The following is an 18,144-nucleotide window of genomic DNA, read 5'->3' as shown; positions in this document are numbered from 1 at the left end:
TGATACTAGTTACTGGCCATAAGCACCACCCCTCTTTATCATGCACGATCATAACTTTTTATTTTTTTTTTTTTTGAGGGAAATCAAATCAAATCATAACTTGACACAACAAAATCAAATAATTTTTATTTATTTTATTAAAAAAATAAAGAGTGATATATAATTTGAAAATAAGCACCATTGAACTTGCCATGATGGTCACATTGCCCTTTTTAAAAATTCAGAACTAAAAATATTTAAAAAAGAAAAAAGAAAAAAGACAAAATAATAATCAGCAGAAATTAAGAAAATGGGATTACTATTAAGACCAGGAATTCATCAGTGCCACTGCCACCAGTAGCAGTGTACCACCACCTATTGCCGGTACTTATAAAACCAAAAATTTCCCATTTCCATTCCCATCAAACTCCAAACCCACTACCATTTACAGCTACACGTGCCAGAAGAGCATCGCAAACAGTGAGAGCACTTGCAGAAGCAGCACCCAAAAAAATGGTCAAAGCTATTAGAGTTCACGAACTTGGTGGTCCTGAAGTCCTCAAATGGGAAGATGTGGAATTAGGAGAACCAAAGGAAGGCGAGATTCGTGTCAAAAATAAGGCCGTTGGCCTTAATTTTAACGATGTTTATTTCCGCAAAGGAGTTTATAAGATCCCCACGTTGCCCTATACCCCTGGTTTGCTTTCATTTCTTTTCTTTCTCTTTGCTTTATTATTATTATTACTTTTTTAATCTAAGAGTATTATTATAATATTAGCTTATAATGCTTTAGGATTTTAGATCATGTTAATGATTAATATTAATGACTCATGTTTGATTGTTATTACACATTTTTGTTATTATTTCTTATTTGACTTTATTAAGCTTTACCAATTAAACTAACTTGAACTTTCTTGATGACGTGTGTTAGTTTAACATAAAATATGTGGTATACAAAGCGTCAATTGGTTGGCGTCTTCTAGTGTTCCCAATGGAGACTTCAATAGTTGGAATCTCCCCTCCCACATTGTCACTATTGAATTATAAAAGTAAAAAAAAAAAAAAAGGTGATGTCCACACCTGCTCTAATCACTTCATAGTTCATAGATATGCCTTGCCTTTAACCTGGTCTAAAATGTAACAAAAGAATAATAGTGGGGGGAGCTCCAGCGCCATTGGCCAGAATTGATTGATCAACAAGTGAACAAGAAATTTTTGATGTGAACTAAAAAATGGGAGGTATGAAGGCTACTCAATGGGTGATGAGAATTTTGAAGAATTAAGGGATTTAGCAAATTCCTAGAAGTTTCTATAGAGTCTTTGGAGAACAGTTTATGGCTTTATTTGGTACAATTGAGGAGAGATAGAGAAAGTCAGCAAGTGAGGGGAGTGTGCGGCGTTTAACTAACCCAACTCCTAGAGGAGCTAGGGATCTTTAAAATTTGGTATCTACAGTAAATTATGATGCTGGATGAAGTGAGAGTACTAGTAAAGGAAGGGATGTTGATGTATTCCTAATGAAGCTACGCCTGTTTTCTTGGAATATAGTGTGTTTAAATGATCCTAACAAATGAGTGGTTGTAAAAACCATGTTGAAGGGATGGAAGTCTGATGTGGTTTTTGGTTAGGAAACAAAATTGTCAAAATGTATGCAAGCGTTGTTAGAAGTCTTTGTGCTAGCCATTTGAAGATTGGATGGTACTTGAAGCAAAAAATACAGCAGGTAAGGTGCTCTTAATATGGGGCAAATGGGTGGTTGAAAAAATTGATCCAGGTGTGGGTGTGTGGGGAGGTTTTCAATGTCATGTTTATTGAGTAAAGTGAAGGATAAATTCAATTGGGTCTTTATATTGGAGTATATGACCCTAATGATGACAAGGTAAGTAGTCAATAGGAGTTGAGAGATTCACAACAGAGTTGGGAGTTGGCTTGGTGTGTGGCAAGGGAGTTCAATATAGTTAGATTTCCAAGTGAAAGGCTAGGATACGATCAATTCGCTATTGCTATGACAGAATTCATTAATAGACCTGACATAGGACAAATTGGAGAAATTTGTCTACGTGTAATTATGATGGGTTAAGGTTTAGAAGGATTTGTGGATTTTGGGTTTCAGAATCTTTTTAGAAGAAAGGGTGAGGGATCAAGAGAGAAAAAGATTGGATTTATGGTTGAAAAGAGGAGGAAAAAAAAAAAGAAATTGAACTATTTAAATATGTGAACAGTACTGCAAACAGTGCCCATGAACAGTATAAAGACTTACCTAATACTTCTAATCAACTCTCCATCTCCTTTGAATACAGTGAACACAGATATAAAGACTCTTTCTGTACCAGAAGTATTAGGACTACTAGTTTGACTAGTAAACTAATACCTTATAAAATACTAACTTGGACTAAAGAAAATAATATCTAAGATACTTAGGGTCTCATAGAAAATTCTAGACTTGAGTAAATTACCGAAGTAACCTTAATTTGCAGGAATTGTAGAGCGACTGAATATAAAATTGACCATAACTACAACACAACAAAACCTTAGTCCCAAAATTTGGGTTGGCTATGGATCATTTACGTATTAGATTGGGTCAGCCATGTGGATTCTTTTCCTTCATTCTATTCTATCTGAAGTCATGCTCTTTGTTACTTCCCTAATTGACATGTCATTTTTTATTACTTCTACTAATATTATTTTTGGCCTTCCTCTACCCTTTTTTTTTTCATTCCCTCGACTTGGATCAACTCACTATTTCTCAAGCTAGCAAGATGTGGGCAAAAATTTATGCTGAACTCACAAATATGTTAATACAAATACTTCCAATCATATGTCAGCCTCCGACAACAATAAAGTAACCATGTGCCTTGTATGTGTACAACACATGAAACTAACAGAATGGAGGTTACCAACACTTGAACCATGGACTTTCACAGGCAATCTAGCTCAATACTGTGCTAGTAACCATCATTTCTACAGGCTGTAGCTGTCAGGAAGTGGGCCAATAATGTATAAGTGCTCACCAAATTGTTAACTCGACCAAAAGACTTATTTTGTTGTGATGAAATTACTTTCCTTCAATTAAGCTATTATTCGAATAGTGATTTCTTTACAACCACAGAGCATATGTGGTCTCAGAGAGTTTTGTTAGTTTCTGGAACTTGGGATAGTTATAGTACACACGGGAGATTTTTCTTTGAATGGCACAATAATGGATTTACATATTTTATATGAGGTTAGGTCCTAAGGTGGGACCAATTTATTAATACCAATTTCTGATGCAGGTAGGGAGGCTGCTGGGGTGGTGACAGCTGTGGGTCCTGGACTAACTGGCAGGCAAGTTGGAGACCTTGTAGCTTATGCTGGTGATCCAATGGGCTCATATGCTGAAGAGCAGATCCTTCCTGCAAACAAAGTTGTGCCTGTTCCTCCCTCTATTGATCCTATCGTTGCAGCATCTGTCATCCTCAAGGGTATGACAGCTCAATTTCTACTCCGCCGTTGCTTCAAGGTAGGTTCTATACTGATGCAGCTGCATATATACTGCAGAAAGCTGAAATTTATATTAAATTGAGCCTTTAAAGTATTTGGACTAGAAACCTTGATATAAATAAAAATTGTGGTAAAATGTCATTTAATATTGAGTTGGTATCATCTGTGAATATTTATTCTGCATCACATGCATTTATACATATGCAGTCTGTAATGCTTGTAAATTCCAATCTATATTTAGAAGAAGGATCATCATCACCATGTTAAGGCTGTGGCTTACGGGTGTGCATGGGTCGAGTTGGGTCAAGTTGCGGGAATTTTTCGACCCAACCCACCATGGTGGGTTAAAGAAATCCAACCCAACCCAACCCATCACAAGAGTTCAACCTAACCCAACCCAATCCACTTGGATCAGGTTGGGTCGGGTCGAACCCATGGGTTGGACAATTTTTATTTTCATTATTATTTTTTTATTACTATTATTATTAAATTGAGTAGAAAAAAATATATTCCACTTGCTACTTTAGTTGATAAACAAAATATTCATGAATTAGTATTCTAATTTAGTTATAAACAAAATATACATGAACTAGTATCCCAATTAAGTTATAAACAAATTAGAGTGGAGTGGGATAGTGAGAGTGGGAGGCGGTAGAGCGAGAAATAAAATTGTTAGAGTTTGCAAGGTAATTAGGTTTTATATAGGAAGAGCTGAATAGGGGAAAAAAATTAAATAAAAATTTATTTATTATATAATATATTTTTAAATATATATAATTTAAAATTTAAATATATAGGTAGGTTGGGTTGGATTAGGTGGATTTGTGATTGTTATGACACGATCCCAACCCAACCCACTACAAAAAAAAATTTCATAATCCAACTCAATCCACCAACCCCTAAAAACTGACCCAACCCAACGGGTTGGGTTGGGTTGGGTCGGTTTTGGCGGTTTGGCTGCACACCCCTTGCATATGTATGTGATACATGAAAGTATGATAAACACCAAAGATATCATTATAGCTTTTGGCCAGCTGTGTTACAATGTTGACCTTATTTTGATAAGCCACAATGTTGAAGCCCATATCTATTAAGTTATTTGAATGAATTATTTTTGTTACCAAAAAAAGTGTTAGTTATCCTTTTTTTCCCCCCACACACACGTCACTCATATATATATATATATATATATATATAAAATCATTGTTTATTGATAAATAAAACTTACACATACATATGGAATTAAACCACCCGTGACTTCACCCTCCACCTGTTTTAAGGGAAGAGATTCAATGGTAACAGAAGAAGACACTTTGGAAAGGCCTACAAGAGACATGGGAATCCAAATTCTAAAGCATAGTTTTTAATTTGAGTTTTCAATGATGCTAGGATGCCACTCATGATCTATCTTGCTAGTTTGATTGTTGGGAGTTGTTTTAGTTGGGTCTTAAATTTATTTTCTTAGGGTATGTTTGGATACCGCTTATTTTCCTGAAAATTGAAAATAATAAAAAAATAATTTTTGGATTACTGTTCACACCAAAAACACTGTTCATTTGCCTATTTGCACTGTTTATGTTCCATGAATATTGCAATAGGCGTTGGTTTAAAAAATTAAAAGAAAACGGCTAAAACGCGTTTGCGTGAAAACGCAAACGCAATGCAAACACCACCTTAGTTTCTGCTTATTTATTGTTGATTTTTAAAGGTTTTCTTGTGTATAAATTTTGGGGTATTTAAAAACTTTTTGTCAACAAGTTTCTAGCAACTTCAGCAGAAAAGCATATGTGGCTGTCTTATTAGATATTAAAATTTCTGGATTTTTTAAATTTATTTACTGCTGTTTACATGAGTGTCTGAAACATACAAATCCTAGGAGTGATTCCTAAAAAAACCTTAGCTAGTTTGATTGTTAGGAGTTATTTTTAAAATCAGGTGAATTTGGTAACTATCAAAAAAATTCTTGTATATTTTTATACTTCTCATCAAATAGGGTATCTGGTGACTCTATAAAAAAATCATGTTCAAAGTCGACTTTTATTCAAGTCTTGAGCTGCTGAGCACTTGTGTAGGTTTTGAGTCTTGAGAGGTGCCACTTGCATTATGCCATGGTGAGAGAAACTTTTTGGCAGTAGATGGTTAATAAAATTTTTGAGCTGACAGAGGACAAAACCAAAGATAGATAACCTAAGAGTCTGCACCTAGGCTTTTGGAGTCAACACAAAGTAAGAGAGAACGAACCTAGGAGTCAACACCTAGGGTTGGTTGGACTTAGCACTTGACCATTAGAAAAATTCCAAGAGAACGTCTTATTTAGCATTGTGTCATGTAGTGTCTTTGGCAAGAACGGAATGCAAGATGCTTGGAGGGAAGTGAATGGTCTATACTCGAGATTAAATCTCTCCTTCTTCGCTCTTTACTGGATTGGAGTATTGCTTTTAATTCTCTTCTCTGTTCTAATTTATTAGATATGTTTGAGCATTGTAATTTGAAATATTGATGTATAGCTGCTCAAGTACACCTCCAGCGTACCTGGGTATTCTCTCTTTTTTTTTTTTTTTTTTGTTTTTGATTAATAACCTTTCGTTACGTATCAAAAAAAAAAAAAAAACTACTGTCTCCATTGAAGCATAATAGCTTGATTTTATAGACAGTTTTTTTATCACTCCGCTTTTAGAGGAGCATTTTTCTATGATTACTTAGAGGCATATCTACCAACACTTTTGTTGGATCAACACCCTATTTTATTGGAGTGTGGTGCTGTGAAATGGGGTTTAGATTTGAAAATATGTGGAAAGAGGCAAATGGCTTTGTAGAAAAGGTGAAAGTTTGGTGGGGTTCCTATTTATGGATCTCCTAGTTTTGTTTTGGCAAACAAGTTGAAAGCCCTGAAGCTTGATTTGAAAAGGTGGAATACCTTAGAGTTCGGCAATATTATTCAATAAAGACACTTTGTTGAATAGTATTAATTCTATGGATGAGATTGAGGAGCATAGGATATTACTTGATGTAAAATTGCAAAGGGAGTAGGCCTAAGTAGAGCTTGAATGAATCTTGTTGATGAAAGAGATTAATTGGAGGCAAAGCCAAAAATCAATGATGTGCTTGAAGGAAGGGTACAAAAATACAAAGTTCTTTCATAGGCTTACAAATTCACATCGCCATCATAATTATATTGGAGGATAACTTGTAGATGGAGAGGAGCTCACTAATCAAGAGGCAATTAATCATCAATGGGAAGATTGCGGATTTTTATAAATGCCTATTCTCTGAACAGGGAGTTTGGCAACCTTTACTAGATGGCTTAGATCTTCTAGCCCTTGAGGAGGTGGATTCTAAGTGCCTGGAGAGGTGTTTCACGGAGGATGAGGTCTATGAGGTGGGGTCAAACGTGAGTGGGGACAAAGCACTAGGTCTAGATGGCTTTATGATGGCTTTATTCCAAATCTGTTGGGGTGTTGTGAAGGTGGATTTATTTATGGTTTTCCATCACTTCCATGAGCACTACACCTTGGAGAAAAGTTTTAATGCTACTTTTGTCTCTCTTATTCCAAAAATGCCTGGGGCAGCAAAGATTAAGGACTTTCTTCCTATTAGTTTGATTGCAGGGGTTTACAAGATCTTGGCTAAAGTATTGGCAAAGAGATTAAAGTTGGTGCTTCGTAAGGTGGTGTCAGTTCCTCAGAATGCCTTTGTTAGCAAGAGGCAGATTCTGGACTAGATTTTGATTGCCGATGAATGCTTATATAGCCATCTAAAGTCGGATATACCAGAGGTTTTGTGCAAGCTAGATCTGGAGAAAGCATATGACCACGTTAGCTGGTTGCTAGAGAATTGTGGGCTGTGGTTTTTTCTTTATTTAAGATTTAGTGGATCATGCCAAGATGTGTTATTGAATTGTTGGCTTGCTGGAGGGGTAGATTTGATCATCACAATTTAAACATATGGAATGCGATTCCTCTGTCTTCTGTGGTGTATATGGAGAGAGAAATATTTAAAGCTTTGAGGGGTGTGAAAAAACAATTTTGGATTTGAAGCTTTTGTCTCTGTGATTAGTATATGAAGCTTTTGTTTCTGTAGTCATTATATGATTGAACTGCTGCTACTTTACATTTTTCTTTTTCGAATTTACTTGAATTTATTGATCTTTGTGGTTTTGGTTGATAAATTTGGTGTATCTCTCATATACATCCCATGTACATGGGTTGTGTCCCTTTTCTTTTGAATTTTTTTAATAAATTGTTATAGTTTGTGTATGTGTGTTAATAATTTGGATTGGCAGCAATACCATGATAAATCTGAAAAGGTCTGTTTTCATCGGTTTGAAAAACTGTTATTATAAGTATATTGCTATGCATTTGTCCCCTATTCTCCTAATTAGCACAAATAGAACACTTCAAACCTGGCATTGTGCTAAGTTTTGCTCTCTTTCCCAGCCTGTTAAGCATTCTTATTTACATCATCTACTAGATATGAATAATTGTCTTGTGTAGGTTGAACCTGGACACACAATCCTTGTTCATGCAGCAGCTGGTGGAGTTGGTTCTCTATTAAGCCAGTGGGCTAATGCCCTAGGTGCCACCGTCATTGGAACTGTCTCAACGAAAGAGAAGGCAGTTCAAGCCAAGAATGATGGATGCCACCATGTTATAATCTATAAGGAAGAGGATTTTGTTGCTCGTGTCAATGAGATAACATCAGGCAATGGGGTTGATGTTGTCTATGATGCTGTAGGAAAAGATACCTTTCAGGTATTAGCTTCTTTTTTTTCTTCTCACTCTCCCTTCATTTCTGGATAAATTTTGGATATTTAACTGAGATAACTTCATCTTCTGAATTGGTGCCATCAAATGATGCATTTAAGATATATTTACAAATGTGCCACCAAATAAAGCAAGGAGTGTAAGTTCTGAGCGGGCTCTAGTGTCTTGTCAATGAATGTGAAGATTATTTCTTGGAATGTAAGAGGGTTGAATGAGTAGGATAAAAGGCTCAGGGTTAGAAACTTGATTAGAAAGTGGGGGCCAGATGTGGTTTGTCTTTAAGAAACCAAAATGGGGTTGATTAATAGAGCGGTGATTCGTAGCTTGTGGGGTGGACAACATGTTGATTGGTTTTACTTAGGTTCTTGTGGAGCTTCTGGTTGGGTGTTAGTGATGTGGGACACTCGGGTTGTGAATAAAATGGAGGAAGCAGTGGGGAGATTTTCGATTTCTTGTAAGTTTACAAATGTGTCAGATCAGTTTGTTTGGGCGTTTTCTGGTGTTTATGGTCCTAATTTACACAGAGACAGGAAGTTTTTATGGGAGGAATTTTGTGGCTTGAATAGCTGGTGGAGTGTCCCATGATGTGTGGGTGGGGACTTCAATGTGGTTAGGTTCCCTTCCGAACGATTGGGGTCTAATTCTTTCACTACTGCTATGTGGGAGTTCTCCAATTTTATTTCGGAACAGGGTCTCATTGACTTGCCATTGCAAGGGGGTTCTTTTACTTGGTCAAATTCTAGAGAAGTTGTCTCGAAGGCTAGGCTGGATAGATTCTTGTTTTCTGTAGATTGGGAGGATAGGTTTCCAACAGTTTCTCAAAGACGGATGTCTAGGTTGTGCTCGGATCATTTTACAATTGTCCTTGAGGGTGGATCCTTCCAGAGAGGGAGTATGCCGTTTAGATTTGAGAATATGTGGCTCAAGGATGAAGGTTTTGTGGATAGGGTTTGGTCTTGGTGGGATTCCTATCAGGTTCATGGTGCACCGAGTTTCATTCTGGCCAATAAATTGAAGCTCTTAAAAAATTATTTGAAAAGATAGAATGTGGAGGTGTTTGGTCATGTTGAAGTTCAGATTAAAAAATTGTGGAAGGACCTAAGTGTTTTTGAGAATATGGAGGAGAGTCGAGGTTTATCAGCAGAGGAAAGGGTAGAAATGGGTAGAATCCGTGATGAGTTAGAACAAGCTACTCTGTTGGAAGAAATAAGTTGGAGGCAAAAATTTAGAGTTCTTTGTGTTAAGGAAGGTGACAGGAACACTAAATTTTTTCATCGCATAGCTAACTCTCATAGGAGGGTTAATTCTATTGAGAGGCTTATGGTGGATGGGGTATTGTCTTCGGACCCGGCTGCTATAGCAGATTGTATCTCTCAGTTTTATAAGCAGCTTTATTTGGAGAATGTGGCTAATAGACCTGTATTAGATGATGTGGAGTTTGCTAGTATCTCGGTGGAAGATGCAAGTTGGCTAGATAGGCCTTTTGAGGAAGAAAAGGTGGTTGAGGTGATTAATGGTTTCAATGGTGACAAGGCACCTGGTCCAAATGGCTTTTCAATGGCATTCTTCCAGTCTTGTTGGGGTGTTTTGAAAATAGAAATCATGGCTGTGTTCCACAACTTCCATACTCAGGCGGTGTTTGAGAAGAGTCTTAATGCCTCATTCCTTGCCCTTATTCCTAAGAAAGTGGATGCTGTGGAGGTCAAGGACTTTCGGCCCATTAGCTTAGTTGGCGGGATTTATAAGATTATCTCTAAGGTGTTGGCTAATCGCCTTCGTAGGGTGGCGCATGGGCTTATTTCGGATTCACAAAATGCTTTTGTGAAGGGTAGACAGATTTTGGATTCCGTCCTGATTGCTTCTGAATGTATTGATAGTAGATTGAAGTCAGGAGTTCCAGGTGTGTTATGTAAATTGGATGTAGAAAAGGCATATGATCATGTGTGCTGGGATTTTTTAATGTATATGTTGCAGCGTTGTGGTTTCTCTGAGAAATGGAGAAAATGGATATGGTATTGCATTTCAACTGTAAAGTTTTCTATTCTGATCAATGGTAGCCCATCTGATTTCTTTGGTAGCTCTAGGGGGCTTCGGCAAGGGGATCCTTTATCTCCGTTGTTGTTTGATATTGTGATGGAGGCACTAAGCCGTATGTTGGATGTGGTTGCCTCCGCTGGGCAATTCTCAGGTTTTTCTGTGGGTAGTACGGTTGGTTCATCAGTGATGGTGTCTCACCTTTTATTTGCAGATGACACTCTGATTTTTTGTGATGCTGAACCTTCTCAAATTGCTAATTTGAGGGTGATACTTGCTAGATTTGAGGAGGTCTCAGGGCTTCATATTAATTTGGGGAAGTCTGAGCTGGTTCCTATTGGTGGGGTACACAATTTGGAGGATTTGGTGGGTCTGTTGGGGTGTGGGCAGTCTTCTTTGCCCTTGAAATATTTGGGTCTTCCTTTAGGTGCCAAATTTAAGGATTTATCTGTTTGGAATCCTATCCTTGAGAGAATGGAGAGGAGATTAGCAGGTTGGAAGAGAATGTATTTATCTAAAGGGGGTAAGGTGACTCTCATTAAAAGCTCACTCTCGTCTTTACCTACATACTTTCTTTCCCTTTTTCCTTTACCAGGGAAGGTGGCAAAGCGTATGAAGAAATTACAGAGAGACTTTCTGTGGAATGGGATTGGTGGTGAACCTAAAATACATTTAGTTAATTGGGCCAAGGTTTGTAGGCCTTTGCAGGTGGGGGGGTTGGGTATACGACGGTTGGGGAACTTTAATTCTGCCTTGCTAGGTAAATGGTTGTGGAGGTATGGCATGGAGACTGATGCTTTATGGAGGAGGGTTGTAGAGGCAAAATATGGGAATATTTGGGGTGGTTGGTGTACGAAAAAGGTGACAAGTCCTTATGGAGTCAGTCTGTGGAGATACATTAGAAGTGGCTGGTTGAACTTCTCTAAATTCCTTGTTTATGATGTGGGGGATGGTACTAGAGTGAAATTTTGGAAGCATGTGTGGTGTGGGGATGGTACTCTCCAAGAGGCATTTCTAGAGCTTTATCGTCTTAGTAGGTCAAAAGATTTCTCGGTGGTTGAAGTTATGGATTGGTCTGCTGGGAGGTTTCACTGGAATGTGCAATTTCGTCGTCCACCACAAGATTGGGAAGAAGAAGCCTTTGACCGGTTTATGGAATTGGTCTATTCTTCGACGGTGCGGGGTTTTGGTCCTAATAAGGTTTGTTGGAAACCTGCAAGGAATAGAGGTTTTGAGGTTAGAGGTTATTATAACTCATTCTACCCTCCTACTTTTGTTTCTTTTCTATGGAGAATGATATGGCAATCAAAGGGTCCCCCAAGGGTGGCGTTCTTTTCTTGGTCTGCTTCCTTGGGTAAGATCTTAACAACAGATAACCTTCGTAAAAGACGAGTGATGGTGCTTGACTGGTGCTATATGTGTAAGAGGAGTGGGGAGTCGGTGGATCATCTTCTACTTCATTGCTCCATAGCTTGGGAGTTGTGGTCCATGGTTTTCTGCTTGTTTGGTATTCAATGGGTTATGCCTCATACTGTTCTTGAGTTGTTTGAGGCTTGGCAAGGAAAGTTTGTGTGACATCGCCATATTGATGTTTGGAGAATGGTGCCTCATTGCTTGATTTGGTGCATTTGGCATGAAAGGAATGATAGAAGTTTTGAGGGTTGTGAACGCTCTTTACTGGAGCTTAAGTCTTTTTTCCTACACACTCTCTTTGAATGGAGTGTGGTTTTTTCTCATTTTTCTTGTTCTTCCTTTTCTTTGTTTCTTGACCGTTGTTCTTTTGTTTCCTGACTTGTGCCCCCATAGTATATCCCCAATGTACTCGGTTTGGAAATCTTTTTATTATTAATAATATTCTTACGTTATTTATAAAAAAAAAAGTATTTTACTTTATCTGAAAACTGACCGATGAACTATAGGTTTGCCATAAAGGTCCTAACAAAAATCTACATTGTGATCCTCACCTCCACAATGAGTACATTTATAAAGGTGCTTCCTTACTTTGGCCTCCCCATTGATCACAACCTCCTCAGCCTCTATTACCACAACGTCTGGTTTCAAAGGCCTTCAGCTGTAGTAGCTAGGTAGATTGATCAAAAGATTAAGTTATGATATTTGTGCTGGAATCAAATAATGAGACCTGACGAAGATGATTAAAAACCTCACTTAAAAGTTCTTAGGCCAAGATTTGAGATTTCTTTTTCTTTCTTTATTTATTTTTTTATAAGTAATGATATTTATTATGTGAATAGACTATTCAGTACGCATAAGAATGAGCACTGGGTAACCTAAAAGAATCACAAATATATATCTATATATTTGTTTTTTGATAGGTAAGAAAAAATATCTTAAAGATAGAGGAGTTGTCTTGTAGAGCCACCGAGTATTTTTGGCTAAAATCCTCCCAACCCATCCCATACAAATATCTCTCCACAAACTGCAACCATGAACACCCCTGCCCAACTTAGAAGTCCATCTCCCCATTCTTCCTTCCCCAAACTTCATAGTTATCACCCTCCTATCTCTCCATTCTTCCCCAAACTTCATAGTTATCACCCTCCTCCAAAGATGATTCTCCTCAACCCCAAAACGCCATAGCTATTTTCTTAATAGAGCTTTATTAAACATAGTTAGTTTCCTTATCCCTAAACCACCATTGGCCATAGGAATGCACACTTTATCCCATCCTACCAAATGTTGTTTAGATTCACTCCCCATACCTTCCCAAAGAAAATCCCTTTGCACTTTTTCAATCTTATTTGCCACACTAGTAGGAATGTTAAAAAGTGATAGGAAATAAGTAGGAAGACTTGACAATGTACTCTTTATTAAAGTCAGCCTACCACCTTTGGACAAATATAGCTTCTTCCATCTTGCCAATCTTCTCTCAAATTTCTCCAATATAGGATTCCAAATAGAAGAAGACTTATGAGAGGCTCCCAGAGGCATGCCAAGATAAGACATGGTAAGATTCCCAATCCTACACCCCAAAAGCCCTGCCAAAACATGCACATTATCTACCACCCCAATTGGGACCATTTTGCTCTTACGAACATTAACCTTCAAGCCAGTGACAACTGAAAGCATAGAAGCAACATTCATATATGAAGAATTTGCTCCACATCTGCATCACAAAACAAGCTCGTATCATCAGCAAACAAAATCCCCATCACCCTGCCGACCATTAGCCTTAAAGCCTCTAATTAAACCCCCCTCCAGTCTCTTCAACATTTTACTAAAGACTTCCATCATGATTATTAAAAAAAAAAAAAAAAAAAACATAGTAGATAATAAATCTCCTTGTCTCAATCCCCTCAAACTTCCAAAAAAATCAGCTGGAGACCCATTTACCAAAATAGAAAACTGAATTATCAAGATACAAGTGCGAATCTGCCTACACCATCTCTCTCCAAAGCCTATCCTTCTTAACAGATCTAGAAGTGCCTACCAATTCACATGATCATAAGCTTTTTCAATTTCTAGCTTGCATATAACCGCCAGAACTTGGAACTTGACCCTTCACTTGACTATCCACGCATTCATTGGCAATAAGAACCAAGTCAAGTATCTGTCTACCACCCGCAAAGCCATTCTGAGATTTTGAGAGCAACTGATCCAAAACCCTTTTTAGGCGATTTGCTAACATCTTAGCCAAAATTTTATACACGCTCCCCTCCAAACTAATAGGCCTAAAGTCTCTAATCTATATAAATATATATATATATATATATATATCTCTCTCTCTCTCTCTCTCAAAGCTTAAGTGTAACATTTATTGTTGCTACGCTCTTGTTGAGCCACCTCATCTGTCACATCATTAGCCATATCATTATTTTTTTTTCTTATTTGTATTTACCTTTAATTTTTTTGACAATATTAAATATATTAATATATTGGCTTTACATATTCCTCTTAAGTGGTTTTAACTTTCATATTCACCTACTTTAATTTTGATGTTATAACTAAATAATAAATCAATGGAAAATCAAAACAAAAATATTGTCTATATATATTCATATTAGGCGGTCTTAACTTTACACGTAATTTTATCTTTACATGTTCATCTACTTTAATTTAGGTATTTATAACTGAAAATTGAAATCAATGAAGAATAAATTTTATTAAAAAAAGAAAAAAGAAAAAAAGACTATAAAAAGGTCTCCATAAGTCTTGCTTAATCTTTGATGGTAGAAAAGATATAGCTTGACAACTACTCCATAGGAGGAGTCCGCCTAAAAGATAAAAGAGAATTGCCACTTGAAAGACCATACACACAAGACCAATCAAAGTTCTAATCATCAAAAGTGCGGCTATTTTGTTCGTTCCATATAATCCACATTAAACATAAGAGGGCAATGTTCCAAATATCCAATGAGTGCTTCCCAAACCAATTCTTCCACCAAACATGATGTCCGCTATCCTTTTAGTTTTAGGTAGCATCCATTGATCCCAAGAGCTCCAATGATGCAGCTCCACAAGACATATGCTATATCACAGTGAATCAATAATTGATCAACTGTCTCCCTGCTACACCAACACATACAACACCAACCCACTAGAGAAAATCACTTTATGAGATTATCACAAGGATTTTTCCCCAAGCTACTATCCATACAGAGAAGGATTCCTGCTTAGGAGCCTTAACATACCAGATACTATTCCAAGGGAAGGATGTGACTTGTGTACCTTGAATGGCCTCATAAAAAGAGCAAACAGCAACCCTATTACTCTCATTTAGTCCCCTTCTCATTTTATCACACCCCCTAGGGGAATTGGTGGATAAAAGATATAGGATAGAATGCACTTGCTCCAACTCCAAATCATTAAAACCTCTGTGAAATCTCACATTCCAACTCCGCCCCTCCCCATCAACCAATGCTGAATGAACAGCAGCTTCTCTAGCTACTACGCAAGCATTTACATCTGGATACACCTGCAGAAAAAAATTCCCGCACCACTTGTCCTGCCAAAGTCTTACTCATTCACCGTCCCCCACTTTGAAACACACATATTGCAGGAATCTGTCCCAACCAGTCCGAATACTTTTCCATAAGCTAAAACCATGTGTTCATGTAACTGGTTTCGAAGTCCAACCAAGTAATGGAATATTATTTTACCAAATAAAAATACTTCCATTGACTTTGCCCGCTGAGCATAATTATTATTACTTAATTTAATTGAGGTCATTGAAAACAGTTCAGGGGAAAAAGCAGACCAGAGTCCAATTCTTTCTTTGATTCCATCACAACCACTAAACATGTAACCCAACTACAAGAAATTTAATTAACCAAAGAGAAAAAAAAAAACTCACAATTTCATAACCAGAGAAAACAGATTCATTAATTCAAGAGATTAAAGAGACCCAAATAAATTGAGTCGATTAACAGCACAAAGAATTTTCCAATAACACAGCTGAGATAAAAGAAATGAGAAACATATTAAGAAAGTGATATGGGTTGGATTAATCACCGAGACTCAACCCTTGATTGCAGTGGAGTGAATCATTGATTTAAGTCTTATTGACGGCATACTGAGTTTGTACCCGCAGATGACATCTTCTCAGGGTGACAATTTTAACTGGTCATTGTTTAAACAAACCAACTATCTTGGTATTGAGAATGTCGAAATCAGGTCTAAGGAATTATCAATGTCAGGTTTGAAGTTCCATCAACAGAAATTGACTGTGGGTGGTTGCAATCAGCAGTTGTGGTGTTGAACTCTGATCGCAAAGGTAAAATTGCCCTGTTGAGGTTGATTACAGTCATGGTTGTGACAAGGATCAATTGTGTTCACAGCAGAGGTCAAATGCAGTGATAGTCACAATGGTATTGGTTGCAGTGATGTCTTGGTTGTTGACACTAGTTGATTAAGGATGACAACGGTTCCACAGTTTACATGGCTCTAATACCATGTAACCCATTTTTTGGTAAATAATTCTTAGAGTTAATAAATATGACTCTAATACCATGTAACCCATTTTTTGATAAATTATTCTTAGGGTTAATAAATATCATTACCCCTAATAGACATTATTTATAGTCTTGTGAATAAATACACTGACCAATTTACTCTTACTCTTACACTAATAAAACATTACTGTTAAACTTAATTTTATTAAGGGTTTGGAGTATCAAGGCATCATACTTAATAAAAAAAAAAATTAAAAAAAAAAAAAAAAACGTCATACTGTTTACAGCCAGCTCTCCCCTAATGTTACCTTGGCATTTCTCAATTCTAAGCTAGACATGTCAAACTTAGATATTTCTATTTCAAGTAAGGTTTGAAAGATTATGAAACATGTAGGGTAATCACTGAATCAAGTTCTGCCATCCCACATAATAAAACCAAGCTCAAATACTAATAATCAGTAAATAATCAAGCTCAAATTTAATGTCCCCAAACCTTAACTTGAATCTACTGAAGTTGGTATGTCATAGCTTTGGTTAGCTGTTCTGATTTGTTTGTAATGTGCTGGGAAGAAGTTTCTTATTCGAAAGTTAATATATCCAGGGATCATTGGCTTGCTTAAAGCCTCGTGGGTATATGGTGAATTTTGGTCAGTCATCAGGTACACCAGATCCACTTCCATTGTCAGCTCTTTCTGTGAAATCCCTGTTCTTGACCAGGCCTTCCCTCATGCAATACACTGCAACTCGGGATGAGCTACTGGCAACTGCTGGGGAGGTATTTGCTAATGTTGAATCTGGTATCTTGCGAGTTCGAGTAAATCATACCTACCCGTTATCTCAGGCGGCTCAGGCACATGCAGACCTTGAAGGTAGGAAGACTACTGGATCCGTTGTGCTGATACCATAAGACATCATTCAGTAAGTCCTTCCAATTATCTTATTGGTTTGAAATGCCTTGTAGTCTGTGTGGAACGAAATATGTCTTCTAGATATGGCTGGGTAGCCGAATGTAAATTAATGTTTTGAAACTAGTCATCAGGAGAACTATTGTGACAGGAATAAGTGGATTTGAACTGTATCTTCCGTTTTCTCAGAATTTATACTTTCTTTTACTTTTGTATGTGTTTGAATTTTGTATATATTTAAATATCGTTTAAGTGATTAAATTTACCGTTTCTTAATATATTAAGCTTTTAGGACAATCAATAAATTATCATGATATCATAGCACGTCGTCCTAAGTTCAAACCATGTCTCTACTTTACCTCGTATTTAAAAAGTTAAAAATTGCATGCGTTTTTTTTTGGAGGGGAGGGGGGGGGGGTGATTTGGGATAGGATGTATTAGAATAATAATTAAGTGATTAAATTCTCTATTTTTTTACGGTTTAGTTTTTGAAACAATTGGTAATTTATCAATATGTATCGTAATGAACTCATTGTGAAAATATAGATTAAGCGTTCTTACAAGGTGATTTAGAGTGAGAAAGGGTAATGAAGCAGGAATAATTTAGATTGTATGTTTCTTTCATTTCACATATAGGCAATTACTTCATCCCATTGTGCTTTGTTTGTTTGTTTTTTATTTTTTATTTTTTTAAGAAACAGTACCATTGTTGGTTCTTTATGTAAATTAGATTAAGAAACAATGGTTGCCAATTTAGATTAAGCGTTAAATGTCCCTTCCACTTCCTAAAAATAGTGTTATACTACTGCTACTTCATAGCATTTCTTTATTACACTTTTTTTATTATTGGAAATATAAAGTAGTAATACTTTATACTCTATATAGATTACTTTCAGACTACTTTCCAGTTCTGTTAGAAGGGGGAAATTTTCACAGAGACAGCCGTCCTTTTCGCTTTGAGAATATGTGGTTAAAGGCAGAGGGTTTTGTGGAGAAAGCGAGAACTTGGTGGGAGTCCTATCATTTTCAAGGTTCCCCTAGCTTTTGGTTTGGAAGCAAATTGAAAGCTTTGAA

At 36.9% G+C, this 18,144-nt stretch overlaps 2 protein-coding genes across 5 annotated transcripts in view; both read left to right on the top strand.

The window, feature by feature from the left end:
* The window catches only part of LOC126713086 (uncharacterized), a 94,870-nt gene that overhangs the window by 23,768 nt on the left and 52,958 nt on the right, over nucleotides 1–18,144 (top strand). The gene's annotated exons all lie outside the window — the stretch shown is intronic.
* LOC126713087 (uncharacterized) lies at nucleotides 260–17,304 on the top strand. The gene is made up of 4 exons (XM_050412741.1): nucleotides 260–676; nucleotides 3,252–3,478; nucleotides 7,953–8,210; nucleotides 16,767–17,304. The coding sequence occupies exons 1-4, from the start codon at nucleotides 493–495 to the stop codon at nucleotides 17,070–17,072; spliced, it is 975 nt and encodes a 324-aa protein (XP_050268698.1). The 5' UTR covers nucleotides 260–492; the 3' UTR covers nucleotides 17,073–17,304.

The sequence above is a fragment of the Quercus robur genome, chromosome 2 (assembly GCF_932294415.1).
Source record: "Quercus robur chromosome 2, dhQueRobu3.1, whole genome shotgun sequence".
Lineage (NCBI taxonomy): Eukaryota > Viridiplantae > Streptophyta > Magnoliopsida > Fagales > Fagaceae > Quercus > Quercus robur.
The sequence above is the reverse complement of the archived record's forward strand: the minus strand, read 5'-3'. Positions and strand labels throughout refer to the sequence as shown.